Here is a 26247-nt window from a genome sequence, read left to right as displayed (position 1 = left end):
GGTCGCACTCCCCACCATGACAACAATCGATCGGTCGCTATCGAACGTTTCTTTTCCTTTCATGGACGTTCCCTGCAAAATCTTTCAACCTGACGACGCCGCCATTTCAACCTCGACTACGCAATATTCTCCATTACCATCGTCACTGCTATACCGTGCATCTCCTCAACTACATCGACTACGCCCTGACCAAACTATACACCTCGCATGAACGTCTACGAACATCGACTTATTCCCTCCCGTTCTCACCGGAACAGCTCCTCCCGCAGCCTCGCCTCCACCAACAACCGTCTGATCAGACTCTCGGGAGTCAGGATCGTGACCTTTCTCAACAGCGCAGGAAAGCCGCCTTAATTTGAGCCGTTGCCAAACCCTACACATTTCCGCCGTTCATCACTCGTCCGTCCTTCACACCGACCGAAACGAGGGGAGAACCGCCGAACACAACAAAAAATTACGAGTCCAGACTCGAACATATCGCATCCTTGGGAGATCCTACTTTTGGCCTCCTGAATGATCACACGTCTTTGAAGGGAAAAGACGAGCATATTCTTTGAATGGGCTGATTTCGGGACAAGAACGAAATCGCTCTCCGCCCTCTTCACGAACAACCTGTGTCAAGAAACCATACGATCTTGATACTCCTACCTCTCCGTTACCGAATACCGCAAACATACCTACAACCACGTTGTACATCAACGGCACGTCACACGAAATCTAAGCTTTTCGTTTCGACAGCAAAGTCAACGAAACAACGATCAAGGATATCGATACCGTTACGAAACACCCTATCAAGAAGGAGCATTACCAGCCCATCAACATGCAATCTCTCCGATCTCTTCCGCTCCTTCGGCCTTCGCGCTCCAACTCTACGGACCCGTCAGTCGGGTCCAGGACCGCTAGTCCCGCTCCTCCTTCTACTACCCCGGCCACTGCCAACGGTCTGAGTACGCTCAACCCGGCTTATGGGCAGGACGAAAAGGCTGCTACCCAGTTGACCGAAAGGAGTATCAGCGCAGGAGGTCATCCGAGGAGCAAGAGCTTGCCCCGACCTTTGGCTGGGCTCGCTGGGCTCAGCCTCGTTCCCAGGGAGGCCACCGCTTCGCCTGCGCCGAGTCAAGTACAGGCTGTCAATGGCAGCGTTCCCGGTCCCAATGGAAAGTCCAATACGGGCGTCTCTCCGCCTGGATCCAGATCTATCACGCCCTTGCCTGTTGCCAGCGCTCATCCTAGCGAGGGCGCCACGATCGATGCGATCGGTCTGAGGTTGAACGAGATTGTCAACAGGTGCCTCTTGGGTGTCGATTCGAAGTTGTTGAAGGGTGTCAGAAAGGGCGCCGGGTGGGGTCTGGGAGAGGCTGTCGTCAAGTGAGTAGTGGGCCGTTTGACGGCGAGTATCGAGAAGCTCTGACTGACCTTTGGATCATATCGATTTACAGGGAACTGCCTTCTCCTTCATCCGATGCGTACCTCTTGCGAGCTGTTCTACGAACTTCGGTCAGGTCACTCTCCATCTACACTTCGCGGCTCGAATACTTCCTCTTGCCCGGGATCACCCACGCCGATTTTCCACTCCCGGTCAACCTGAACGCGACTCCGATCACGACCCCGTTGTTGAACCAGGTCCAGGCCTATGTGCTCTCGATCTGCCACGCCGCCTGGGAGACTTGCGAAGTGCTCGAGGTAGCGCTCGAGACGACGGCTTATCCCCGCTTCGTCAGCGAGACGTTGCGACCCGTCATGGACAAGTTGGACTCGGTCGTCGCTCGAGTCGTCATGCCTTTGATGGCTTCTATCAAGAAACAACTCGTCGCTGCGCTCGTTGGCAGCGATACCCCGAGCCCGCCTACCACGCACAAGTCTTTGCCTGTAGGTGCTGTCACGACTCTGCCGGCCAAGGCGATCAACCACATCCCCACCGGTCTCCGCGGATTCGCGAGCAAGGTCGACCCTGCTCGCAAGGCGTTTGAGATGATCTGCAAGGATTGTAGGGAAGACGGCGAGACTTGGGTGGCCAGTGTCGTCGTCGCCGTCGTATGGAAAGGTCTCTGCGTCTGTACCGCCAAGTATAACCCGGACGAAAAGGCGATCCCTGGCCATGCTGGCGGTAGGGCTCCTAGTCCAGAGGCTATCGGACGGGCCCTGGCGAGTCTAACCAAGGAGGGCGTGTCGGGCGCTGGGGGTCACAAGCTTGCGCCTAGCGGAGGCGTGACGGCTGTGGGCAAGATGGCCAGTTCGATCTTGCCTTCCCGAGCTGTATCTCGACCCTCGAGTCCTCCTCGGTCCAAGGGATCAGACTTTGGCGCGGGGTCAGGAGGTCCTGGCGGCGTAGGAGCCGGAGTCGCAGCGATCCCTCCTTCCGCCGTCGCACTCGCTTCCCTCGAAGCCCTCGTCGCTCGACTCGTCATCGGTCTCGTTCAGAAACCCGCGCCTATCGCTCCTGCGGCCGACGACCCGACGGCCTCTGAACATTTGGCACGAGAGGCCTTGGCGGAAGCTCTGGAAGCCATCACTTCGATGAGGACCGTGATCGCTGCCATGGAACGTGGTGCCACGTACATGTGCGACGTCAACAAACATCTCAAGGACGACCTTGAGATGCCCGACGCCAAGGACGAGCTGGTTGTCGATGCTGTCGAGGACGTGCCTGCCGTCTTGCTCTTCCACCTGTTGGGCAAGCGGATCAATACCGCCTTGAGCTCGAGCTCGACTTCGGTTGTGATTTCTGCTACGAACGGAACGGGACTTGCCCCGACTCGAGGGAGATCGACCGGTCAACCTATCGAGCCCAAGTTGTTACGCTCTCCGGCCGCTGTCTGGGGTATCTCCGAAGAGGAATACGAGAGGCAGATCTTGAGCGCGTTCAGCGTGGCGGAAGAACGAGCCCGTCGGGTTGCACTCGCCTACAAGAGCGACCTGGAGAGGTTGAACCGGGAACTTCTGGTCAACGGGCCTGCTACTGGTGAAGAGCCGAACGGGGAAGCCAAGCTCTGGATCAAGGCGCTCGCTCTTGCTGTACAGGCGCGTACTGGCGTGGCGGTGGCGGTCTCAGGAGCTTGAAGGTCACTCCGACGCATACGCTCTGCGTCTCTTCTTGCACTTTCCACATTGGATGTTCTGTTCCATCATCCTTGCCCTGTCTACCATTCTTGTACCCTATCGTACTGTCGTCTGTGTTCTTATTCTCCCTCAAGATATATTTAGATGGTTCGACCCGAATCTGCATGACCATATGTTGATGGTTTTTCTGCTTCCGCGCGAGTTTCCCAGATTCGGTCATTTCGTTGATTTCTAACGGAATTCGCCATCCAGACCTCGACCTACTTCAAGTTAGCAAGTTAAAAGGGAAATTGATACCACAGCATAGAAAGAGACATCATCGTCACAGTCATCAGCTAGACGTGTAACAATCATAATCTCGTCCTATCAAGAGATTCGCCGAAGCACCACCGCGATCACCCCTCACACGGACTCCATCCGGTTCGCCCAGATTACGTCGTCGCCCGACCTGGATCAGACCTTTCGACATGAAGTTTGATCGCGAGGCCAGGATCATCACCTTGTTGGTGATCGATACCATCTTCTTCTTTGTCGAGATCACCTCGGGATATGCCGTCGGTAGTCTGGTGAGTCCCACTGCGGCCTTCTTCATATACCTTTACTGGAATACTCAGACTGATCTCCAATTCCTCATGATGACACTGCGATTGCCCCGACCGTGCAGGCATTGATCTCGGATGCATTCCATATGCTGAACGATGTCATGTCTCTGGTCGTCGCCCTGTATGCCGTCAAACTTGCAACCAAGCCTTCATGTAAGTTTAATATCGACCGAATATCAGTGTGTTCGCCCGTCGATTGCTTAGCACATCCACATCATTTCCTCCCCGGTAGCGGCCAAAAACTCTTACGGATGGCAACGATCCGAAGTCCTCGGAGCGCTCGTCAACGGTGTCTTCTTGCTCGCCCTGTGTTTCTCGATCTTCATGGAAGCCATCGAAAGGTTCTTCAACGTCAGCGAGATCTCGAACCCCAAGTTGGTCGTCATTGTCGGATCTTTGGGATTGGCCAGTAACATCATCGGACTGTTCTTGTTCCACGGTATGTCATGCTGGACTTATGCCGACGCAACGAGAGATGATGGACTGACTCGTTGCTGTGCTTTCCGTAGAGCATGGACACGGAGGACACTCTCACGGTCACTCTCACGACCATCCTCCTAGTACCGTTGAGGCTCCCATTGACCGTTCGCCATCGCCCAATGGTACCAAGGCGCTCCCTCGATCCTCTTCCATTCCTTCTCGTCCCGCCCACGGTCGTGGTCGATCCGACTCGTTTGGCTCGCTTTACGGACACCCCGCTCAGACCCGTGCCGCCGTCATCGAGGCCGCTCACGAGTACGGATATGGTCGACCATCGGGCAACGGATCTATCAGCTTGGGCGGTTCAGCGTTCAGCCCTCGTGATGAAGCCGGTGCGGGTCCCTTGAGCCCGAACTCTGTGGGACCTACGAACGGTGGAATCAACTCGTTCTCTCATCACGCTAGGACCAAGAGCAACAAGACCCCTGTCGGTCGAACCGAGAGGATCACCGAGGAAGCCGCCGATCACGATCATTCCGCTCATGCAGGACACGATCACTCTCATGACGAACATGATCACGACCACGCACAGGCTGGAGCTGGGAAACACGCGCATGACCATGACGAGGCCGAGGCGGGTCATGCTCATGGGGATGACGATCACGGTCACTCTCATGGTGCCGGTGGTGGCCATGGTGGACACGGGCACTCGCACGGAAACATGAACATGCGAGGAGTTTTCTTGCATGTTCTCGGGGATGCGTGAGTGAAACGAATTTGCCGTTTGACTGAAATAGCCGCTTAAAGGCTCATATACGCTCTCAACGCTTGTGCAACAGCCTTGGTAATGTCGGAGTCATCGCTGCCGGTCTCGTCATCATGTTGTGAGTCGCCTAGATCGTGTGCGGGATCAGCCCCGACTGGTCATCTGATCCGGCCTCTACTTTGGATAACAGCGCCGAAGGACACTGGAAGTACTACTTTGACCCTGCCATCTCGCTCTTGATTACTTGCATCATCTTCTCCAGCGCTCTTCCTCTCGGTAAGTCTCCGGTATGCCAGACATGTTCCGGCTAGAGGCTTTGCTAAGGGAACGGCGATCGTCTATAACAGTCAAGAGCGCTAGTTACATCCTGTTGCAAGGAGTCCCCTCGCACATCTCGCTCGAAGCCGTCCGAGACGCTATCAAGTCTTGTCACGGTGTCGTCTCTCTCCACGAGGTGAGCCCCACGTCTTGGTCAATCTGGTACCCAGGTCGTCGCCGATTGACCGGACTTTATGGCGTCTCTAGCTTCACATCTGGCAATTGTCCGAACGATCGGTCGTTGCTTCGGTCCACGTCATGGTCAGCCGGGATGTCGACTACATGTCGGTCGCCGATCAGATCAGAAAGGTCTTGCACGAGTTTGGCGTACACAGCAGTACCATCCAGCCCGAGTTTGGTAACGACGATGACGAGCTCGCCGAGGTGGGTCCGACACGCATTCGTCGAGAACGAGATGGCAACTGACATTGCTTCGTCAATGCGACTTGAACAGGAGCGGGCCTGTCTCATCGGATGTCCACCCGAAGCTTGCGGAGCCGAGGCTTGTTGCCCTCCCGGCGTCGAGCAGCTCGTAGACGTTGACGGCCAAGAGACTGCAGTCGCTTCCAACTCGTCCTGATCGTCAACAATAACGACCTACCACGCCGGCATTGTCGGACGTGCGAAGTCCAATAACAGCAATAGAAAGGATGCCGCATGGGCGGGTCCATCTTTGCGACGTGTAATATCTGAGCATAATAATAGGAGTAAATACATCAAACAGACCTGAGACCAGTGCGGGTATTCGGATGTCTGGATCGCATCGGTCTACCCATTCAGAGTGATACCCCTGGCTCATCATGGTGTACAGATGAACGCCAGATGTGACGAGACAGGAGGGGTGTGTGTTGGGGTCGCTTTGTAGACAGGTAGGTTCCCCCTTTCAAGTTCCTTGTCAATCCTTTGACATCTTGGAGATGGTAGAGGTCTGTACTTGTTGACATTCAAGCCAAAAGAACGAAAGTGAAGAATAGTTCCAGAGGCCAGAGGGAAGGGCAAGTTGGCCGTCATCATAATTCAATGCTCAATCCTCAGGAAGGCTGAAAGGTGATGGTCTATAGACGTATAGCGTACAGGGGTGGATACATCATATGCATATGATCATATCAAATAATCACGCGGAGCGTTGAATTACCTTCAGCGACATCGCCAACAACAACAACGTCAAGACCGCAATTCCCAAATCCCAATTCTTCTCGCCCCGCTTGATGTCCGTCACCACCAATCTCCACCCCTCAACCCAACACCCTGCAATGGCAAGCCACGCCGCCTCCCAGATGAATGCACTGTAATCCTTGTGCACTGCATAGTGCAAAGAATCTGTTCATCAGATAGGGAGTAGAGTAGCGCGTGTTGATGGGGGCGACGCGTATTTCTTGAGGATGAGCTCGCTCGCAACTGACCGAAACCTCGAAGTACAGTTCAACCTCGACATTCATGAAGTCGTCGACTTGATCGGTTCCCACAAAAGGTTCCTGCTCCTACGACTTGCACTCATCTCTCGCAAATATATACGCAGTGACAGGATGGCAGATGCTACGGAAGACCCGCTCGTACTTTTGCGATCCTCGATCGCTTCGAGCTCAAATCCACCCGTCTTGACCGATTCGTCAGGACAGCCAACAACTCAAGCGTTGGATGCTACCAATGTCGCTCTGTCCTCGTCTTCCGGATCCTCAATCACGCTTCCTATTACTACTCCCACTCGACTGACATCACAAGCCAACGACGCTTCCAACCTCTTGACACTGCAACAGCTGCTGTACACTTACCTCGAAAAGGATTCGGGAAATGCAGACTATATGCGAAAGGCCGCTGCGGGAGTCGGGGCTGGGTTCCGGCCGGTAGGTATCTTGGACAGAAGGATCGTACTCGAATACCTACTGGGAGGGGAAGCTCCAGCCGGACGAGTGTTGGCATTAGGGAGCAAACCGGAAGATAAGCGTGAGTCTTTCTGGTATCCCTCATCGACTTTCGAGGGATGCCTGGATTGACCACTTGATTCTAGACTTTGAGGGCTCGCAGGCTCCGACAACAGCAACGGTAGATACAGGTGGTGCTTCTCGACCATCAGCAGTGGGAGGTAGTACGGTACCATCTAAACGGCGATACGTGCCAGACGAGGCAGACAAGGCGTTCTACAAAAAGGTCAGCCTCGATCCCGATAACACTCCTATCGCCGTTCTTGCAATCGACCCGGAATCTCAACCTTGAACATCCCTCTGACGTTCTCGCTTAGCTCCAATCCCTCACCGAGAAACCCCACGTCGACATCTACGACCCTCTCCGACACGTCCCCCCCGGCAAGAAAGCCGACTTTTCCACCCTCCGAAGCAACATCTACGAAGAACGGATAAAACCTCTCCGAGAGTCCGTCAATAGGGCTAAAGAGGGTAAACCTATGGAACCGGACAACCAGGCCAACAAGGGGGAGAGGGACGCCCCGAGGGGGGTCAAGAAGCAACGATCGATGCAGCAGAATATCATCATGCTTTCTTCGAGTCCGACGGCGTTGGTCACCATGTGGAACGTCAAAAAGTTGTTGGAAGAGGGAGAGTGAGTGCCACTCATCATGACGGAATCGGGATCGATGATTTAGTCGATGGGAACTAATTTGGTTCCTCGATAGGTTCGAGCGGAACGAGGATGCCAAGACTAGACAGCAGAAGGAGGGGAATAGGAAGATGGAGGATGTGGTCATGATCTATCGGACAGTATCGATGCCGAATGGAGGTGAGGCCGTTGACGTGTTTGTGGGTCCCACCTTTCGAGACCCTTTTGCTAATCGTTTTGTTTTCGCTGTTGTGGGGGATCAGAGGAGAAGAAGATCAAGTACTACGCTATTGACAGTGTCGACGTGTTACATAAGCTAGGAAGCGCTGCGGGCGGCGATCCTTGGTGAGTCGAGATCTTGATTGGGACTTACTTTCGTCGTGACTGATGATCGTCCGTTCCTTCTCCGTTCATACAGGGACCGTGTCTTGTGTGTGTTCACGACGGGTCAGGCATGGCAGTTCAAGTCGTACAAATGGTCTGAACCCAAGGATCTGTTCCGAAATGGTGAGCTCCCGGCTCTGGTGGAAGCGGTCTGAAGACGTGCTGATATCGCCTTGTCTGGTAGTCCTCGGCATCTACTTTCACCTGAGCACGGAACCGCAACATCCAGCGACAAAGGATTGGAATGTCAAGCTGTTCAAAGTAAGAACGAGCAGTCTCACCCTTTCTATCTAGGCCACCCTGCTGACAGTGAATCTTTGGCTCTTACAGATTGATCCGAAACACCGACATACGGATCGACCGGTAGTGAGCGCTTTCTGGCAGACGTTGGAGAAGGCGAGCCGGAGGGGATGAGCATAGTAGCGTCGGGGTTCTCTCTGTTGTATATGATGCCTACCGTGTGGTGAGATGTCATCGTGGGAAGAGAAGAGGTTGAACTATCACTCCCTACGATGTCGAAGCAGAAGGACTTTGAGGGATTCAGAGTACATTAGCAACGGCGAACCCCAACAGGTACTGCATTGAGTTCGGTACCGGTGCGATCGCACAGCGGATCGACAGCAGAAAGCTTGCGCTGCTTGAGCGAGTCATATCTGGTATGAACCTGGACATGTACCGACATTCCCTTGACCGTCGATATCCAATATGGCCAGGATCTTTGCCGAGCTCGATCGGCTGCGCGAATGGGGTCATTCTCGAGTACAATAACCCTGAGCTCCTTATTTACACTGAGCCAAACAAGGACGACTTCATTTGGAGACGAGGCTGCTTGTTATTGCCTGTATGTGCTACCTTCCTAGTGAGACGGTAGGTTATTTGGCATTGCGCCAGGTTTCCAGGATCGCGAATGCAACAAGACTTCCTGGCTGACGCTGTCCAGCATGTCAGGTATCTCCCTGTCCCTATGTGCGCTGTTGCCATCCACTATACATATGAACGGGGATATGGACGCGGATGTCGTCCACAAAGGCTGACACGAGGGACGTCAGAGCTACGCGGTGATCCAACGCCACCGTAGTTAGTCGCCGACGATGCCGGATGAAACAGCCGCAGGATAACCGAAACCTTGTGTTTATGCTATAGTGATGTGTACAAGCGGAGGATTTCACGGCACCATGTTCACATCGATTCTTTGCTGACCCGGCCTCCTCTAACGTCAAAGCAGTTGCCAACATCGCCCAGGCTGCCTTTGCCATGCAGCGCGTTCATGATGCGCAGGCCCTTGTTTCAGATACATCATTGGTTGTTTCGAACTTCATTTCTGCGCAGCGCATTGCATAGCTATGGCCGACGGTAATCTTATATGCTTTCAAGATGTAGGATGCGAAAATAGTAGAATTACGGTTGCTCCTGGACTCAAAGGAGTACGAGACGAAAAAGAGGGGAAACGACGCGGATTATGACTTGGGGCGCAAATCGGCAAAAAAGGATGTGGCACCCAGAAATCGAATCTGGGTCCTCTCGGTTTCGTCTAGACGCCACAACGAGAAGTACTAACCACTATACTAGTGCCACTTCCATGTTTGGCCTGATTTTGTAACATACAAGATCTATCAATCATCCTCAGCACATACAATGCCCATCTCGGTCGAGTGCAGTAGCTCAGTAGCGATGTCAACTATACGCTTACAGCTGGAGGAGAATTCTAGCACGGCGAGAAAGCCAAGAGAAAACGTATAAGATTATGACAGTGATCGGGCACCTCCTGCTATAGGGGTTTATCGATACAAAGTGGGATAGCGGCTTCTGTGTCCAGTGAGGCCGAGAGAGATGGGTTGGATTTGTAGGGCGTCAGAGAGCGCATGTATCTGCCTTGGTGCTCTAAGTAGTATCTTTCAATGCAGGCCATACCAGTCGGGACTCTGATATCATCTAAGCCGGCGTAGCTATTGTGTCACAACATAAACATCAGCATAGGGCCTCCGGTCAGTTGGGTGGTTTCCCGCTCCAATCGCCGAGGCGGACGACACCACACACACAGAGAGATATTGTACATTGAGATACCATATAGAGGCAAGATCGGTCGCCAGGACCAACCCTGCGACTCGTCAATGATCCAGTACAACATGACAATAATTCTCTATTGAACGTCCGGGCTAGCCGGAACGCCGTGATACTACTACAGTCTCATCAGACCAACCGGCAGTCCGACTTCGACTTCGACTTCGACTTCGACTTCGACTGTCTCTTTCTCGTTAACAGTCCAACTCCGTCTAACCACTGGCGCTCCCGACCCACTCCCAGGTGACGTCCATCAATCCGACCGACTCGTCCGCCAACTGCGTGAACGCCGAGGGGCTCAAGTCGAGGTGTCTCTTTTCACATCCAGGGCATCGGTCTGCAATTCGGACGACAACGGACTTTCCTTGGTCTGCGCCGAGGATTATCGCAGCGAGAACACAGTGTAATGTGTCAGCATATGGCCTCTGTGCAGAAAACGTAACCGAGGAATGAGATGCGGGCACTTACAAGAAACCTTGGCGAACTGCCCGCAGATGGGGTTTTGGTTGGGGTTCCCGTTCGAACCGGGCCACGAGTCGAACAAGTATTCCGAGGCCGCGGCGATCTATAATAGTGGCCCATCACACAGAGTCGATATTGAGCGCAAGAGAACATGCATGGATAGTAAAATAATCAGCTTTCTTGCTCGCTTCTTCTTCTCAACAATCAGGTCGGACTAGCTAGGAGTTCGGGCACTTACCAAATCGCTATCGACCAAGTTGGTCCCACAAGCCCCGATCGCGTTCCCATCCGTTCCCAAGACGTAATAAGTCGTCTCCCCGTTAAAAGGTCCGTTGCCCTCCGGGTCGACGGATTTGAAGCCGGACGACGCAGCGGAGGTGGTCGCAGGAGCGGCCGAGGAGGTGGTAGAAGTGGTAGGCACAGGCGCAGCAGTGGAGGTCTTCTGCGTGGAAGAAACAGGGGCGGAGGAAGAGGTAGCCGGTCGCTGGGTAGAAGCGGCCTGAGAGGAAGAAGGTCGAAGGAGCGTAGAGGTCGGGATGACGGCTCCGTTCTGGATGGGCAACGACGCCGAGGCCGACGTCGAAGCCGAAGCCGCCGCAGAAGACGCTGACGACTGAACGGGCACTCCGACAGTAGCCTGACCTCCTTCAGACTGGGCTTTCGAGGTCGACGCTGCGGTCGAAGTGACAACGGTACTGCTAGCAACGCCCGTAGCGGTCGCAGCAGTAGTCTTGGCCGCACAAGCCCTCTTCCTCGAGATCTTCCTGATCCCCCTCTTCTTCAACCCGGCATGGCCGGAAACCTCCCTTCGGACCTGGTCCTGCTGACCCTTCAAGGCGGCCGCTCGGAGGTTATCAGGGTGGAAAGGGTTGTAAGCTGCTCGACCGTGCCAGCCAAGGTTCCGAGCTTGAGCCGGAGTGTCAGCTTGGGCTTTGACTTGAACGTTTTCGGCCTTTGCAGGAGCGTCAAAGGTGAACGGTTCGGGGTTCATAGCCGGGTTGGGCACGAAGGTAGGCCGGGCCTGGGCGAGGATGGCGAGGAGGGAGACGAGGACGAGCTGAATGGCGATAGTCGATTTGGCGAACATCTTTGATGACTGGTTGTATCTAATGTGTGGGTGGCGGTGCTGTGTTTTGTCGAGTGAAGGTGATTTGGTCTAGTCTAGGTCGATGTGATCAGAACCGGTCTGATCGAGAGCTAGCTGTTGAGATGTGGTATGTGTGGTATAGAAAACTGTCTAGCAGTCTATTTGTCGAGTTCTATTGGTCTAGATAGAGCGTCGTTGTGTATGTCTATGGTCTGTTGATGTGATTGCTGCGATTGCGAGCCGGTCGAGATGTAGTCAAGTGATTGGTGATGGAAAAAGAGCGAGAGTTGCTGGTATGTGCGTGGAGAAATCGACCTGCGATTCTTCCTAGTTGTCCGGAAAGTTGAGAGCGAGAGATGTACAGATTCGAACAAGAGACCGAGAGATGGAATTGTAGTAACAAAAGGAGCAAGAGGATGATGATGTTGTATAAAGAGCGAGGTCGAGGTCGACTGTCTGTGTTTTGATCGAAACCGGCGAAGAGCGCGTCCTCTCTCCCTCGGCGTCACACACACAAAAGCAACAAAACAGAAAAGATGCCGCCGCATCACCCACACACACACCAAGTCGCAGCTCCATCCCACGCAGCATCATCGTCCGCTTGCCTCGGCTCTCGCCATCTCATGTTTCACAACGTAACCCCACCCTCTTGTTAGTGACGTCTTTGTGCTCCTTTTGTCTCGAAGACAAGAGATACACTCCTCATCGAGATGGCGGGGAGACAAAGAACAAGTCGATCATCATCCATTCGATCCCCCTTGCGACCGGATGCGGAAATCGGAATCAAATCTCCCACAGCAACAATAGCGTCCGAACAACGCGACTCTCGGCATCACCAAGGATCTGCTTCCGCGTGCGTTTCCCTCCCCTCTGCTTCTCCCTCGATCCCTCGACGCGTCGCCGCGCGTTTCGTTTCTGTAATTTCTGTCGCATTCGACATGTTCCCGATGGAGACGTGTGCGTTTCATCAGGACCACGTCCATCTCGAATATGGGCTGTGCTTCGTCTCGCAGTGCGATTGAAGATCGACTACACAATCTTCGGCGCAGGTTCAAGTGCTAATTCGATGCTTGTCCTATTATCGTCGCTTCACCTCTTTCACCTCGTAGCAGCTGCGTAGCTGGATGCCGTTTCGTCTTGCTATTTAGAGGTCGTGCGGTGTTGCTGCTTATATACTCGGCAGAACGTGTTGTTGCGCGTTGCATTATTGCATTGAAATTGTACAATCGAAATATAGAATCGTCCATTGGCAAATCGGGTATAATAAAGTTTCTTCGTTTGTACAACGTGTCGTGATCTCTCTGTCGAAACCTATTCACATCCATTGTCCATCTCAACCCCACATCCTCAACTCCCTCCCCCTTCGGTCCCCTAGAACGAGCCCTTCCTTGCCTCCAGGCATGCCAAAGTCCATACCGGCCAACTCGTACTGAGGCGTAGGCGGCATCGAGATCGAACCCGTCCGAGCCGAAGCAGAGCTGGAAGACACGAGCTCGGGTTCATGTTCGTCCGACAAGACCTCTTGCTTCTCCCCGTTCGTGTCGAGGTCTAGCCGACGAAGAGCTTCGAGGTTGAGTTCCATCTTCTGTCCCCGGAGATCGCGACGGGTTTGATGGTCCGATTCGTCCTCGTCATCGTCTTCCTGGCGACGTCCGCCGAACATCGATCGAGGTCTACTGGTCATGGTCCGAGCACGCAAATGCACCCCGCCATCGAGCTCCAACGGACTCTGTCCTAGCGGTAAGTCGTCCTGAGTCTCAGCGCAGACGGTCGAGTTGTACCCCGTCTTTCTCGGTCTTCCAAACGCTGGGATCCCGGTCGTCGAGGCCGTGGCGCCCGACGATGTTGACGAAGAAGCGAGCGGGGAAGAGAATCCGAACCCAGAAGAAGACCCTAGACTGGGTGCGGTGGACGGTCGACTGGAAGCTCCTCGTCTTCTTCGTCTTTCCATCTTTAAAGAAGATTCTCCTTCTACCACTTCCTCGCCACCCACGATCGACCCCGATGTTGGGATCGACGGAGAACTGTGATGTTGGTGCGGGATCACAGCTGGTCGCGGCGGGTACACGAACGTCTCCACCGAAGAAGATGACGAGGAAGAGATCCTGGCGAGTTCCCGTTGAGCCTCGGGTTTGATGTAGACGAACAGCGAGACGAGGTTCAAGTTGGACGTGTATGCTGGAAAGGTATGCGAGATGGGCTTGGAATAGTCTGTAACAGCGACCGGTTCGGGCGCATTGGGTGGGTATCTATAGGAATGTGGGGGCGGAATGAGCGACTTTAATACGATATATATCGAACATTGCGAAAACCCGATACTCACGGCCAGGGCATATCCCCCGTCCTCAGCCCTCCGAAGCGTTCACAGTTCAACATCTCCTTCCAGCTCATATCTACCCTCCAGAGGACCATCTTTTCCCTCAACCTCTCTACACCTCCAGGTCGCCCATCGGCGCGGACCAGGTCGTCCAGGACGTCTTCTACTCGAGCGTCACGACGCACGTCCAACGCGATCGGGGGATGAGGAATCTCCTCTTGTTCGAGCGTGGGAGAATAGAGGGACGAGGTCGACGGTCCGCGGGTATGACGTGGGCGTTGTTGAGGCAGAGCAGGGGAAGGGGAAGGGCTACGACGTGAAGTGGATCCCGAGCTGGAACTGGCAGGACGGGCGAAATGTACGAGCAAGGTGAGGGGTGGGAGGTCCTCCTCGGCTTCTCCTAGCCTGACCAGCACCTGAATCTCATCCTCCTTGACCTCTCGCGGGTGGGGCCACCAATCGTGCACTGTCGTCGACTTGCCATCCCGATGACTCTCCTGGGAACACCTCGACTGGCATGGCGAAGAGGATTGCAGAGACGGTCCGAGCTGGGTGTGGTCCGAGAGGTTGTACGAAGGGAAATGAGAGACGAGGTGGACCGGCGTAGAAGGGTTTCGGGCGATAAACTTCTTGGAAGAATGGTGGGCGTCGATGGGGATGGCCACCTTGTAACACCCTATCGAGACGCCTCGAGGAAGTCTCAACGCTCGCTTGATCTCGTCGGCGACCTCGTCGATATCGGCATCGTCCTCGACCGAGATCTGCATGATCCCATTGGCAGCTTCCGGGAGCCCAGTTCCCCTGGGCAAGGGGTCGAGGAGAACATTGAGCTTGGTCGACGGTTTGCTCGGGACAGCGGGCGGCGCAGGGGCGGCTGCGACGACAACCACTGGCTGTTGTACGATCGGGCTGGCCAATGGATTCGGTTGCTCATGGATGGCAGGGGACGTCGGGGCCGACCGCCGACCGAGGGAAAAGCTCGAGAAAGACGGCGATGACGGGATCGAAGGACTGGGCGTCTTGTCCTTTGAGCGTTTCTTCAAGTTGAAAAGACCCATAACGAGGGGTCAAGTGGATTCACGTGATCGTAGATATCGTGCGTGCGGAAGTCGGTCTGTACGATCTGTACTACTGATGAGGTAGTCCAGCGGGATTGGGAAGGACGTGATGCGGCCCTTCGAATACTTTAGTAGTCGATGAGAGATTGCTTGTGCGGCCATGACGGCCTCGACTTGACTATAGACGACATGAGCACACAAGGGGACGGCGAACCTGAGAAGCCCGAGGTCGATCGCGGTTCCCCCTATCGCCCTGAAGTTGAACCGAACGTCTGGCGAACTTGTACTTATCGTCCGTGTCCCTCAGCCCTGGGATATGAATCAGATCGATGATTGTCTCACAAAATTCGAATCTCACCGTCGCCGCCGGGGTCTGCGTGCGGCGCGGGGGCTGGTCGGAGGGGCGCGAGGGAGGGGAGGGCGAGGGATCGGCGCTGCTTTTCGTGCCTGATTCACCCGGTCGATCCGGGATGATGAAGAGGTAATCCCGCTCGCTCGACCCTTCTTCCTCTCTCTCGCCTGTCACGGTACATCTCGGATTCGTTTGTTCGGTCCGTGTAACGGTGACTACAGCGATACAAATCGAGGTGATCACCATCACCGCATCACAATATTCGTCACACACACACAAACACATCTTTCAGACGTGCCTGAACCCGGTCAACGACAGGGTCCTACAGTATCAGGCATGGTGGCGATCGAGGGAGGCTGTCGGTATGGCTTGAGAATGTTCGGTTCCCCTTGATGGGGCCGATCCCGGCTCCCGGTAACCCCCTCGGTCGTACCAGGGCAAGTCGAGCCGATCCGACCAGTCCACCGGGCCGTCAAAGAGATCGACGTCGACGAGATATGGGCTCGCGGTCGTTATCTGCGTCGGAGGAACGTTTCGACGCGTCACGATGCATCCGGGACGACGCAGAACGTTGTGAGCAACATGTCGAGCGAGATTCAGGGACATGATGGTCTGAAAAGGTACTGTACTCTGTTTTGATGATATGCATCATCACGTCGCGCAGGTATTCGTGTGACCGCCTATTCGTTTTGTACATTGGGTCCGTCTCGTCAAACACTTGCCCTGATCGGTGTTTCCTTTGTGAGAAGACCCTTCTCGTGCGATCACGCGATGTACGAGAACAGCCTTTCTGATGCTACAGTAATTAGTAAACGAACCCTTCCGTCCGTTTTTATACGAGATACAATAACTAAACAACCTTGATTTTGCTCCTGTTCTGTTCTGCCCTTGTTCTTCATGCGTACCTTTCCATCATATCCAAGTGATCCAGATGAAACTCCTCGCCGACGATGGTCTTCAAGACCAGCAACAATCGGTCGAAACGTCTCACACTGTAAAGAGATCGATGTCAGTCCCCTGCACGACCACAGTAGCCTATGGGTAACAGAGGTTCAGGGCACTTACATCGAAAAGATACACGTAGCCGAGATTGCGTAACGCAAATACTCATCTGCTCAAAAAGTAGCGGCAAGTCACGTCACGTCAGACATCAACTCAAAGCAGCATCGGGCGAAGCTGAGAAACGCTCGTCTTACCACTTTCGAGCACGTCCACAGTGACGTGTTTCGGTAGACTCGCATCCTCATCCCATCTGCCAGAGACGACCTCCAACCCGTAACCCTGCGAGAACTGTTTTCGAATCGGGATGTAAGCCATCGACCTCCCAAACTCGTGCGTTATCGGACCTACAAGACGTTCGACTAGAGGACCTGGAGTGACCTGGGGCAGGGGTGTTCCAGATTTTAGGGCCGAGGCACACATCGCTACCAAGCAAAACCGAGGGCCAGGATCAATCGAGTTAGTACTAAGGAATACGCACTGGTCGTTTTTAAGGTTTCTGCTTGGACCCACAGATCACCGCCAACAAGTCGCCAATGAACTGGCTGTCAGATAACCGGGTTCGTTGAAGGACTGCCCGTTTCCAGACATATGGCATGTCCCTGTACCCGAGATCAGCGTCATCAGCGCGACACACGTTGGCAGCCCGGCAAGCAAAGGAACACTCACGCAGAGACGTGGTTGAGCTGGGAAAGCAGACCGACCAGGTCGACGCAGACGTCTTGCAGAGCTTGATACCTCGCTGCTGGCCACATCCCTCGTAAAGAGACCTCGAACCCGATCGTAGCGTGCCTCGCACCCAACTTCGCTAGCTTGCGCTTCAAGGCCAAGACCTTGTCCCGAACAGGAACTTCCTCTTGTCGATGCGGGTCGTGCATCTCGGACAAGACGTCACACAGGACGTTGCCGATCTGACTGATCGTACTGCTATAGCTCAGTCGGATTTGACGTTTGCCAGACTGGACAGGCGGGAGCTGGGAGACGATCATGGCGGCGGTAGTGCCGATGATGACAGTGACGAAGCTATCAAAAAAGTAGGCTAGATTAACACCACCGTCTGCGCGACAACACAGCCTGGCAGCCAGTCCAAACGTACCGTCTCCAAGCGGTGGACCAGCCGTAGGTCACATCTGTCGCCTGGAAGAGAGAGGTATTGATCCAACTGTAACCGACGACTAAGCCTGCCGAGACTGTGAACAGGATCGACACCAAGGGTGTCCCAGGACCCCAGAGTACCCGTAGCGACATGAGCGGGATGAAGGCAACGGCGGTAACGGCACCGAGACCATAGCGATTTCCCATTCCGCTTCCAGATGAGATGTACCAAAGTACCAGACCGACGAGACAGCCCCAGAACGAGGCTTGTAGACGCTGTAGAAAGGCGGCGATCGTGTCACCTGAGTTGACGGCCAAGGTCAGTTGGGCCATGACCAGACACCAGAGAGCCTGTTCGTGCACGTGCGTGATATATTAGCAACATGCCACTACAAACTCCTTCTTGTATCGTACCCTGTTATAGTACCAAAAGCTACATTCCGAAAGAACAGCCCGATATCAGCTCAATCTTGCCAACAATTCTTCCGAAACAAGGAGGTACACACCCAGCTGTGTTGGGAACATAGGCCGGTGCCGCCACGGCCACGGTAAGCAACCCGGCTTTCAGAGCAAATAAAGCTTCCGGTTTCGTCCAAAAGGCAAGTCCTTTGTCAAGGTACCGTAGACCGTTCAAGAGTGGACTGTCAAAGGGCATCGTATCGGGATCTCGACGTTTCGCTTGTCCCAATAGGGGTTCGCTAGCGTCATTCAGGGTATGGTCTGCGTATCGGAGTCTGATCAGGACGTTGACCATCGACTGTTCAGGAACAACGTGCTTACCCGGATCAGTATCATCGCTGACATCCCCGCCTTCTTCACCGCCTGCGGCCTGCTTCCGAGCGAAGTACGTAAATGTGAAGGAGATCGTTGGCCACCAGAAAGACGCCTTGGGACGCAATTCGTCTAGCGCCTCCTGCTTCTGCAAGACCTCCAATACCGCTCCGGAGAACTCTGAGATATGGTAGCTGAATAAGAAACCCCAGAACAGGGCCCGGTGCTTGAGCTTTTTGTAGTCGAACTGATCCGAGGGAGGGTGAGACGGATCGAGAAGGTGTCGGTATGGCTCGATAATCTTGAGGCGGTCATGAGTCCTAAATTCGTTCAGTCGCGCCTCGAGCATTTTCATAGATTGCCGATGCTCTTCTCGCTCTTCTGCGGGTTTCGATTTGATTGCCTGGCTTCTCACGATCGAGAGGGCTGCCTTGTATAGCGATCGGTCCTTATTTGCCTTGGAAAGCCACGTTGAGGCCGTTCCCATACTTGCTCGAAGCTGTTCAATCAGTGGCTCGACAGCGACGGCCAGTAATTCCATCTCTTGCGTCACATGGTCGACATCACTACGGCGCAGATCCATCAGCAATCAAGACAATCATGCAAGCTCCCGATTGCGACTGACCCTCCTTGACTACGTTCCATCTCGAGGTATTTCATGCTCTCAAATATGCCGACTGGCGCCTGATTCTTCCGCAAATGATCCATAAGCGAAGTATGGCTCGCCACCTTGTCGCCAAAACTGAAAGTACGTGGTGAACCATGAGACCCCGAACTCCGATGCCAGTCGAACGGCAAGTGGAGTCGTTTTCGCAGGCTGTACGAGTGAGACCGTGTGGACAGATCCGGTCGACCGATGTCGTGCTCGTCAGATTCCGCAAACTCGCTGGGCGAACCCAAAGGCGTCGACGACTCGCGATCGTGATGATCATCCGCCAGAGGCGAGACCACATGTTTCGAAGACCGTCTCTCCTCGTGCAGCGAGGCAGGTCGACTTGATACTGGCGTCACAGGTCGAGAATCAGCCACGTTAAAGGCCTGCGAGTTCAGATGCGTATGTTGAATAGCCGATGCCAAAACGTCGAAAAAGAAGCTGAGCCCTGCGCTACGTAGCTGCACGTTCTGGATGGGGACGAAAAGCTCCTGGATATCGGTCCCGCTATACCGTGAGAAGGCCAATTCCTTGGCGAGGTAGTGTTCTTGCCCTTTCAATGGTCCCAGGCCAGCCCCACTGTTGATGAACTTTTCCCGTATACAAGCACCCGTTTTGGCCCATTTTATCAGATTCTCTCGCTTCATGTCTGCCTTTTCGTCTTCCTCGAGGGATGCAGCGTCCGAGCCAAAGACGGTGGGATCGGAATCCGAGCGATCCAGCTCAAGCCTCTGATCCCTCGATTGCTTGACATCGTCAAAAAGGTGTTTCAGGTCATCGGTCGCGCTCATGATAGGCTTCAATACACCATCCATCTTGCGCGTAAAGCTCGACCCGACGCTTTCCGGAAAGACAAAGATCGAGCAGAGGACGGCGAGTCCGAGCTGGATCGACATTGGCTGCATAGTGTGACATATAATGTGTCAGCGTGCGATATCCGCTTGCGCGAGATCAGCCAGGCTTACTAGCATGAAGAGCAGTCCTCTTGATCGGACAAGTCATTCAAACTGGAGGTCAGCTAGATTGTTCTGCTCAGAATCAGTCCTCACCACTTACGATGTCAGATAACTGTATGGAAACAGGTGCATGATCGTCAGAGAGACGTCCATCAGAACACACCCGAGGACCAAGGCGAAAGTAAATGGCGCAGGTTGCGTATGAATCTTGAGCCAAGCCTGGAGCGGTGGAATATTGAGGTTCGCTTTCAACGTTATCTGATAAGAAATACTTTGACTTTTGTGACTCACATAGAAAGCACATCCCACCCCTAAAAAAGCACCGCAGATGATAGCCGGCCCAGCTTCGATATAAGACCCTTCAAAGATGATCCTCCTCCCGTACTGCGTCGGGTCCGTCTCTTGTAGATAAGCGTATTTCTCTTGATTCGCTTGGAGACGACTTTGACTATAGTTTCCCGTTCGGGCCCTGTTGACGCACAGGCCGGCGAGGACGACCCAGGCCCAGGCTAGACCGACGAAGAAGAAGAGGAAGAAAATCTGTTCGAGCGCCTGGATGAAGCTGTAGAGGAAGGCGAAGGTCGTTGTGGGTTTTGAGTTGACGCGGTCGAGGTGTATGAAAAGCTGGAACTGCTTACGGAAGGTTCGGAGGTGCGATAAAGGCCACGATCAACGCAAAGAAGGCTGCTTGTCCCATAGCCTGTTCGACAGGATAGATCAAGAGGAACACAAACCCGATCCATGCCTGAAAGAAGGAAAGCAGGGGTCTCGTTCACCGCTTAGTCACGACTTTCTCTTTCATTTACATTCATAATCCAAAATCACGTTCATCTACTCACGGCGACAGCGCACCGAATGACAGGCTTCATCTCGTTCCAATCCTTCATCTTGGGCCATATCCACATTACATGTCGGTTCGCCCAGAACGCCACGGTGAACCTGTCGAGACCTTTTCTCCAGAGCGGCTTTGGCATCAGGTTCGCCTTAGGGTCTTCCCCGGACTTTGCTGGTGAGTTGGATTCTTTTGCGGAAGGTGATGAGGCTGCAGGAGAAGCTCTTGGAGCCTTTTCCGCATCCACTGCAGTTTCGGAGGATATGGGTCTGGAGGATCCCAAGTCTATCCTCGTCTTCTCCTGCCCAGTCCACCCATCGGTCCGCCCGTCCTCTCCGCGTACAGGCTCTACCTCCAATTCAGGTGTAGGCGGCCCAGAGACTCTAGAGTCCCTAGCATGCGAAACCTGTACGGGCGTCGAATTCAACCGGACCCGATTCCCAGATCTAGGTTTAGATTTCGATCTCGCGGTGCGGTCCTTGAGCTTGATCTCCAGTTCTGCGGCGGTATCGAACGATTCGGTCCGGTCCAGGAGGATCCCACTGCTGCTGGGTGTTACCTCTGAACGGAGGTGTGAGGGGAGAGTCGAGGACGTGCTAGGTTCGGGAACTGAAGGGGTCATGTCCATCTCGATATCCCTGTCGGGTCTTGCCCTTCTCGATGGATATGAGAATGACTGCATGATGACGAGCCGGGTATGTTAGCGATGCTGGCCTGCCTGATTTATCGCATGGTATTATCGTATCATCAGACTATAATTATGAGGTGTCGTCAGTGGTACTAGTTATTAGAAGACCGCAAGCAAGGGTTGATGTTGTTCAAAGGGGCGATAGGTCTGACTTGGATTGCCTTTACGTGAGCCAGTTTCGTCAGAATATCAGATTTAGATTAATTGCTCCCGAAGACCACAGTCTCACATTAGCAGCATGCATGCGCATGTTAGTGTACATGACGGCATGGATGTACCTTGAGATTGGACATCCGAGTAGTACATCTCCCGTACACTTGTACGTTTGTACACTAGCTCACGAGCCGCAACAAGTCTATAGAGATACCACACACAGCACCAGCCGAAGCGAGAAACCGCATGCGAACCTCGAGCTGGCGCCAGGTGCGCTAGGTTGAAACCGGACGTACATGATGTGATCGACTGTATCCAAAGTCAGTCCGGCTCGGTCGAGTCGTAGCAGCAAAGGTACCAAGATTCCGGTTGCGTACGGCTTTCAAGGAGCTGTATACAAGTCATAGCAAGTTACAAGGTGATTACTAGTACACACCCATACCTGTCGTCACGCAATCACGTGACCTCGATCGTCGATCGACCATGCGGACTTGGCCGTCCCTCGCACTCGCAGTCAGCTCTCGACTCTTGTTCACTCATCACTCATCGATAGATTCGATATCGACGATGCGATATATCTATCAGCAATAATGATACGTCAGCCCAGACCACACCTCGACGGACCGACGAGATGAGGAACCCATTCGCATTCCTCTCGACGAGATCGGGGGGTGGTTACCTCCCGCTGCCACTCGGTCAACAAAACAAAGGACCGTCGACGTCGTCCTCGTCCTTCTTACCCAACTTGACGAGAAGAGCGTGGAATACCCTGATTCTCGCTTGTATAGCGTTGAGTACGGCAGGAGTCTACTTATGGCTGTTCACGGGTGGGAATGAAGCAGGTTCGGACCTGGATTTGGGAGTGGACGTCAAGAATTCGGGAAAGGAAGTCCATGTTCCAGGAAACGAGGTCGGCTTAGAGGGAGAGGTGCTGGAGACAGATCCCGGGTCAAGAGAGGACTCGAAGCAGCAAGAGGGCTCCGAGCTTGCGTTACTCTCTGATGAGGATGTCGAGCTAGATCGAGTCACGCTGGCAGATCTAGGTCAAGAAGCAGAGGATCGGTATCACCTGCTAGGAGAGCGGATGGACGAGTGAGCACCAACCGGATCGCTGTGTACGGGACTACTAAGGCTGACAGCACTCAAACCGCTTAGATATCTCTCTACCCTAAACTCGTTTCTTCGAGGATCCTTTCCACCACATACATCTTCTCTTCTCATCCCTGCTCTCTCTGCATATACCTTGCCTTTTGGCCACCCGGACTCTGACAAGCCGGGCATGCTCGACTTCAAGATGATCCATCAGACCGACAAGACATACGACCCGGAAGATAAGCGGGTAAAGAAATGGAGAGATATGCACGAGGAAAACGGGTGGGAATGGAAGTTCTACAACGACGAGCAGGCTTTGAGGTGGATAGAAGGCAAGGCCAAGTGGAATCCGATCGACGATGCTGTTGGGTCGATAGATCCGACAGAAACGATCCAGCCAGAAACCACGTTTCCGATCTCGACCTCGGCCTCGAATCCGGATGAGTCGTCGGACAAGGGTTTCAACCTGGTCGAACTGGACTCCCGGGCGGCGCCTAGCGTATCAGAACGCGGCGTCATGTGGGCGTGGGAGTACATGAAGCGAGGGGTCATGCGAGCAGACTTTTTCCGATACTTGGTCGTCCTGCTCGAAGGGGGTGTGGTGAGTTTCCTCTCTCTCTCTCAAGACTCGACAAGCCCGATCGTTCATGGGTCTCAATAGGCGTTGACCTGAATTTCATTTTCTACCGAAACAGTACTCCGATGTCGATGTAAGTCAACGTCTCACGAGACCTTGAATTGCATTTTCCAAGTCGGCCAACACTGAACCTCGTCTTACGGGCCCTTTCCAACGCAGACGTATCCGCTCCGACCGATCGACGACTGGGGCAGGATCAAGCCAGAGATATACGATATCTCCTCGACGGATGGTCCTAAGGAAGATTGGGTCAAGGTGGTAGAAACGACAGAACCGAGTGTGGTGGTCGCTATCGATGTGGATGTGTGAGTCCTAAGAGGTGATTGAGCAACCGGGTCACGCGCGCAGTACTGAGCGGGGTTCAGGTTCTCCTTTTTCTAACGATAGTCATCAATTATTGGACTGGGGTAAAGTAGGTTCAAGGGAGATGGCAATTACCGATTAACGTAATCTAACTGCCAACTCGATGTGTAAACCCGTCTAGTCCTGGCCGAGACCGCTCGGGATCTGCCAATGGACGCTCTCCGGAGCACCTCATCATCCGATCTACGTCGATGCCGTGAGAAGGGTAGTCAACGCCACCCAATACATCGCCCATCAGATCGAGGTCGTCCTGCCTGAGGAGATCGTCAGGCTCAAAGACGAACGACCTAACGGTTGGAAAGCTCAGGTGAAGAAGATGAAGAAGATGATACGGACGCAACAGGGGATCTTGCCGATGTGAGTCGTGCTTGTTGGCTGTAGCCGGGATTTGGATAATCCGCCCTGGTCGCGTCGACTTATACTTGAACGGACTCGTCGCCTTCGGTAGCATGGAGCACACAGGCCCGGGACTCTGGTCAGACTCGGTCTTCTCGTATCTCCTCGCACGGTACGGGATCACGTGGCACGACCTTCGAGCGCTGGACCACCCCATGCGTATCGGGGAGGTCCTCATACTCCCGATCACGGCCTTTTCTCCTGGCGGTCAACCGGATTTCAAGGCAAAGGGGCGGGACGATGAGCAGGCCGACGTCGTCCACGACTTTAGGGGTAGTTGGAAGGCGGGTGGGTTATAGAGGCAGGGCGGATAAGGTCGATTGTATTTGTAATATCGTACAACGATAGAGAGGATGGGTGATTATAATTACAGCATGTTCATCATCTCCTCTTCGTCCATCTCGGCGGAGATCGCAACAGGTTGAGTATGAGGGGGGACCGCCTTTGAAATCGTATTAGTCGTTTCTAGCACGAAATCCTTCTTGCCCTTCTGCTTGCGCTCAGCTTTTCCAACCTGTGCCTCGGCCTTGGCCAGACCCTTGTTCTTTCCCTGACCCTTTTCCTGCTTGGGTTGTCTTTTATTGTTCTCCTTCCCTCCGGCACCCGCAGGGGGAACATATCGATGCAGCTCGTTGGTCGGTACGACGAGGTGATCGGGACGTTGCCAGAATGGTACGGGCCGGACGAGTCTTCCGCGGCGTTGTCGACGGGTAGGTCCATCTAAGGGCTTCGTTGTGTGCGTTTTACTAGAGATAGGCTGTTCGGTAGTCGCCGGTTCAAGATCGGGGGGAGGGTTGTGAGGAGGAGCCAGGAGGGAGGATTGAGAGGTACAGTGGAGACACGTCGTGGACATCCGGTGAGGCTGTTTCTTTGAGACTGCTCCATATCGGTCAAGCGCAAAGAAGACATGATGAGCTGACGTCTTATTCCTGATTCTCTTCTGGTTGCTCACCTTTCACCCGGGTCTTGCTTGTCAAGCCAGGAACAAGGACGGTATAGCATTTCGAGCAAAACGTTCTCTTGATGCTCGGATCACTACGAGAATTGAAGACGGACGGCAAGTCAACTCGTGCAGAAACTTCACCTCCCTCTGCCTGGACGACTCACGTCTTGAGCATGGAGTGCTCAGCCGCATACTCGTAACCCCGGTTGGCTCGACGGGAGATCGCACACAAAGATACCTGCTCCCGGTTTACCGACTTCGAATTGCCTAGGTGCGAGCCCTGATGCTTTCCCTCGCTTCCAAGACGACTAGGTCCAGCTTCAGTTGTCTGGCTTTGAGCCGGCCGTAAGCCGAGCCCGTTCAGGTAGACGTTGGCCTGGTACATGAACGAGAGATTTTGCAGCAGGTCATGGTTTGGCTTGCCGTGCGGGAAGGGGTCACTTTTGGATTGAGAGGTCGTCATGCCGGGAGGTATTATAGCTGTATTCTCTACCGAGAGGGAGAGGCAGAGCTGTTCAAGAGCAGTTCAGATCAATTCCATCGAACGGTAGCGGCAAGTGCAAACAAATGATACCACGATCCTGCAAAAGGTCGAGGTCGTGCTCTTCGGAAGCAGATCAACGTCGGAAGCATATTCATCGTCTCTCGACGCCACAACAGACTAGAGGCAGAGTGAGACTACTACTTATTGCAATGTTCAGGGTATCTTGTCGACATGTCGAGATGTACAGGAGGCGATATCATCCATCGAGGGGTAGCATGCGCGTACAGATGGCATCCTAGACAGAACTGCTAGAGCGTGCTGCTGTACAATCAGAGGGGGGGTCTCAAGGTGTAGTTGCCTGCGTTGACAGGCGTTCCCTGTGCGAGCGCACTACGGCTGTCCACCTCCGGCACGAGCAAGATCACATTCAGCAGATTTCTGATTTCCGATGTAATATGCGGTCCATCATGTTCGCAATCATTACTCATCGCATTCGTACACATTCTACTACACGTACGAGACAGCACCCGCGCGATATACCCTTTGCCATCAAACTCTCCGTACGCCACCAACCATGGGTAGCCCAAGTCCTTGCATGGCTGTCTCCATTGAATTCATCCCCGCGATCATATGATCCTTCATCAAAACCGACACTTTGGCCGGCTCGCTATCACCAAACCCCGACGAACTGTTCTCAAGCTACAGGACTACCTAACCACCTTGAAAATCGATATCCCTATTGCGTT

The 26247-nt window shown here is 53.9% G+C and overlaps 8 protein-coding genes and 1 non-coding gene across 9 annotated transcripts; 4 read left to right on the top strand and 5 right to left on the bottom strand.

Moving 5' to 3' along the window:
- Positions 1 to 820: 820 nt before the first annotated feature.
- On the top strand, positions 821 to 3060 carry HD553DRAFT_343620 (uncharacterized protein; the record flags this gene model as incomplete). Its single annotated transcript, XM_046182893.1, has 2 exons — positions 821 to 1368; positions 1440 to 3060. 2 exons carry the CDS (start codon positions 821 to 823, stop codon positions 3058 to 3060), a joined length of 2169 nt encoding a protein of 722 aa, XP_046035141.1.
- A 235-nt stretch (positions 3061 to 3295) lies between these two features.
- On the top strand, positions 3296 to 6058 carry HD553DRAFT_314375 (cation efflux protein). Its single transcript, XM_046180342.1, has 9 exons — positions 3296 to 3626; positions 3725 to 3815; positions 3895 to 4101; positions 4172 to 4844; positions 4922 to 4966; positions 5039 to 5124; positions 5196 to 5302; positions 5374 to 5550; positions 5621 to 6058. Exons 1-9 carry the CDS (start codon positions 3528 to 3530, stop codon positions 5744 to 5746), a joined length of 1611 nt encoding a protein of 536 aa, XP_046035140.1. The 5' UTR covers positions 3296 to 3527; the 3' UTR covers positions 5747 to 6058.
- Positions 6059 to 6641: 583 nt separating this feature from the next.
- HD553DRAFT_286336 (RNA pol II accessory factor, Cdc73 family-domain-containing protein) lies at positions 6642 to 8817 on the top strand. The gene is made up of 8 exons (XM_046178256.1): positions 6642 to 7110; positions 7175 to 7314; positions 7406 to 7722; positions 7796 to 7899; positions 7983 to 8064; positions 8138 to 8226; positions 8288 to 8364; positions 8434 to 8817. The coding sequence occupies exons 1-8, from the start codon at positions 6693 to 6695 to the stop codon at positions 8515 to 8517; spliced, it is 1311 nt and encodes a 436-aa protein (XP_046035139.1). The 5' UTR covers positions 6642 to 6692; the 3' UTR covers positions 8518 to 8817.
- A 776-nt stretch (positions 8818 to 9593) lies between these two features.
- Positions 9594 to 9678, bottom strand: HD553DRAFT_t71. Its single transcript has one exon. It is a non-coding gene; the product is annotated as a tRNA-His (tRNA).
- Positions 9679 to 10376: 698 nt separating this feature from the next.
- HD553DRAFT_274509 (RlpA-like double-psi beta-barrel-protein domain-containing protein-containing protein) lies at positions 10377 to 11032 on the bottom strand (the record flags this gene model as incomplete). The annotated part of the gene is made up of 3 exons (XM_046177867.1): positions 10377 to 10534; positions 10633 to 10729; positions 10865 to 11032. Coding segments are annotated over 3 exons (423 nt in total), but the record flags the coding sequence as incomplete, so codon positions are not given.
- Positions 11033 to 12952: 1920 nt separating this feature from the next.
- HD553DRAFT_351147 (uncharacterized protein) lies at positions 12953 to 15380 on the bottom strand. The gene is made up of 2 exons (XM_046183595.1): positions 14037 to 15380; positions 12953 to 13962 (listed from the first exon to the last, which is right to left on the bottom strand). Exons 1-2 carry the CDS (start codon positions 15086 to 15088, stop codon positions 13047 to 13049), a joined length of 1968 nt encoding a protein of 655 aa, XP_046035137.1. The 5' UTR covers positions 15089 to 15380; the 3' UTR covers positions 12953 to 13046.
- Positions 15381 to 16335: 955 nt separating this feature from the next.
- Positions 16336 to 20887, bottom strand: HD553DRAFT_274102 (uncharacterized protein; the record flags this gene model as incomplete). The annotated part of the gene is made up of 16 exons (XM_046177854.1): positions 16336 to 16432; positions 16506 to 16554; positions 16640 to 16730; positions 16791 to 16864; positions 16953 to 17041; positions 17109 to 17462; positions 17536 to 17885; positions 17949 to 17967; positions 18041 to 18232; positions 18293 to 18871; positions 18931 to 19856; positions 19923 to 19941; positions 20014 to 20132; positions 20205 to 20475; positions 20552 to 20658; positions 20753 to 20887. The coding sequence occupies 16 exons, from the start codon at positions 20885 to 20887 to the stop codon at positions 16336 to 16338; spliced, it is 3471 nt and encodes a 1156-aa protein (XP_046035136.1).
- A 1275-nt stretch (positions 20888 to 22162) lies between these two features.
- HD553DRAFT_314366 (uncharacterized protein) lies at positions 22163 to 24450 on the top strand. Its single transcript, XM_046180341.1, has 7 exons — positions 22163 to 22678; positions 22742 to 23279; positions 23374 to 23388; positions 23475 to 23620; positions 23703 to 23727; positions 23800 to 24035; positions 24127 to 24450. The coding sequence occupies exons 1-7, from the start codon at positions 22218 to 22220 to the stop codon at positions 24371 to 24373; spliced, it is 1668 nt and encodes a 555-aa protein (XP_046035135.1). The 5' UTR covers positions 22163 to 22217; the 3' UTR covers positions 24374 to 24450.
- On the bottom strand, positions 24442 to 25539 carry HD553DRAFT_297939 (uncharacterized protein; the record flags this gene model as incomplete). The annotated part of the gene is made up of 3 exons (XM_046178564.1): positions 25182 to 25539; positions 25027 to 25109; positions 24442 to 24950 (listed from the first exon to the last, which is right to left on the bottom strand). The coding sequence occupies exons 1-3, from the start codon at positions 25478 to 25480 to the stop codon at positions 24442 to 24444; spliced, it is 891 nt and encodes a 296-aa protein (XP_046035134.1). The 5' UTR covers positions 25481 to 25539.
- Between the last annotated feature and the right edge of the window lie 708 nt (positions 25540 to 26247).

This window comes from Filobasidium floriforme, assembly GCF_021052385.1.
Source record: "Filobasidium floriforme strain CBS 6241 chromosome Unknown HD553scaffold_16, whole genome shotgun sequence".
NCBI lineage: Eukaryota > Fungi > Basidiomycota > Tremellomycetes > Filobasidiales > Filobasidiaceae > Filobasidium > Filobasidium floriforme.
Note: the sequence above shows the minus strand (reverse complement) of the source record. Positions and strands in the feature narration are given on the sequence as shown.

What these genes read in the sequence shown, in the direction of transcription:
- HD553DRAFT_314366 (XM_046180341.1), top strand. Translation starts at nt 22,218, where the DNA reads ATGAGGAACCCATTCGCATTCCTCTCGACGAGATCGGGGGGTGGTTAC. An exon ending in GTCGCTATCGATGTGGATGT is followed by an intron (nt 23,621 to 23,702) that starts GTGAGTCCTAAG and finishes TTCTAACGATAG; the next exon opens with TCATCAATTATTGGACTGGG. An exon ending in CAACAGGGGATCTTGCCGAT is followed by an intron (nt 24,036 to 24,126) that starts GTGAGTCGTGCT and finishes CGCCTTCGGTAG; the next exon opens with CATGGAGCACACAGGCCCGG.
- HD553DRAFT_351147 (XM_046183595.1), bottom strand. Translation starts at nt 15,088, where the DNA reads ATGGGTCTTTTCAACTTGAAGAAACGCTCAAAGGACAAGACGCCCAGT. An exon ending in ACGGGGGATATGCCCTGGCC is followed by an intron (nt 13,963 to 14,036) that starts GTGAGTATCGGG and finishes ACATTCCTATAG; the next exon opens with ATACCCACCCAATGCGCCCG.
- HD553DRAFT_286336 (XM_046178256.1), top strand. Translation starts at nt 6,693, where the DNA reads ATGGCAGATGCTACGGAAGACCCGCTCGTACTTTTGCGATCCTCGATC. An exon ending in ACAAGGCGTTCTACAAAAAG is followed by an intron (nt 7,315 to 7,405) that starts GTCAGCCTCGAT and finishes GTTCTCGCTTAG; the next exon opens with CTCCAATCCCTCACCGAGAA. An exon ending in AAGTTGTTGGAAGAGGGAGA is followed by an intron (nt 7,723 to 7,795) that starts GTGAGTGCCACT and finishes GTTCCTCGATAG; the next exon opens with GTTCGAGCGGAACGAGGATG.
- HD553DRAFT_314375 (XM_046180342.1), top strand. Translation starts at nt 3,528, where the DNA reads ATGAAGTTTGATCGCGAGGCCAGGATCATCACCTTGTTGGTGATCGAT. An exon ending in GTGTCGTCTCTCTCCACGAG is followed by an intron (nt 5,303 to 5,373) that starts GTGAGCCCCACG and finishes TGGCGTCTCTAG; the next exon opens with CTTCACATCTGGCAATTGTC. An exon ending in ACGATGACGAGCTCGCCGAG is followed by an intron (nt 5,551 to 5,620) that starts GTGGGTCCGACA and finishes CGACTTGAACAG; the next exon opens with GAGCGGGCCTGTCTCATCGG.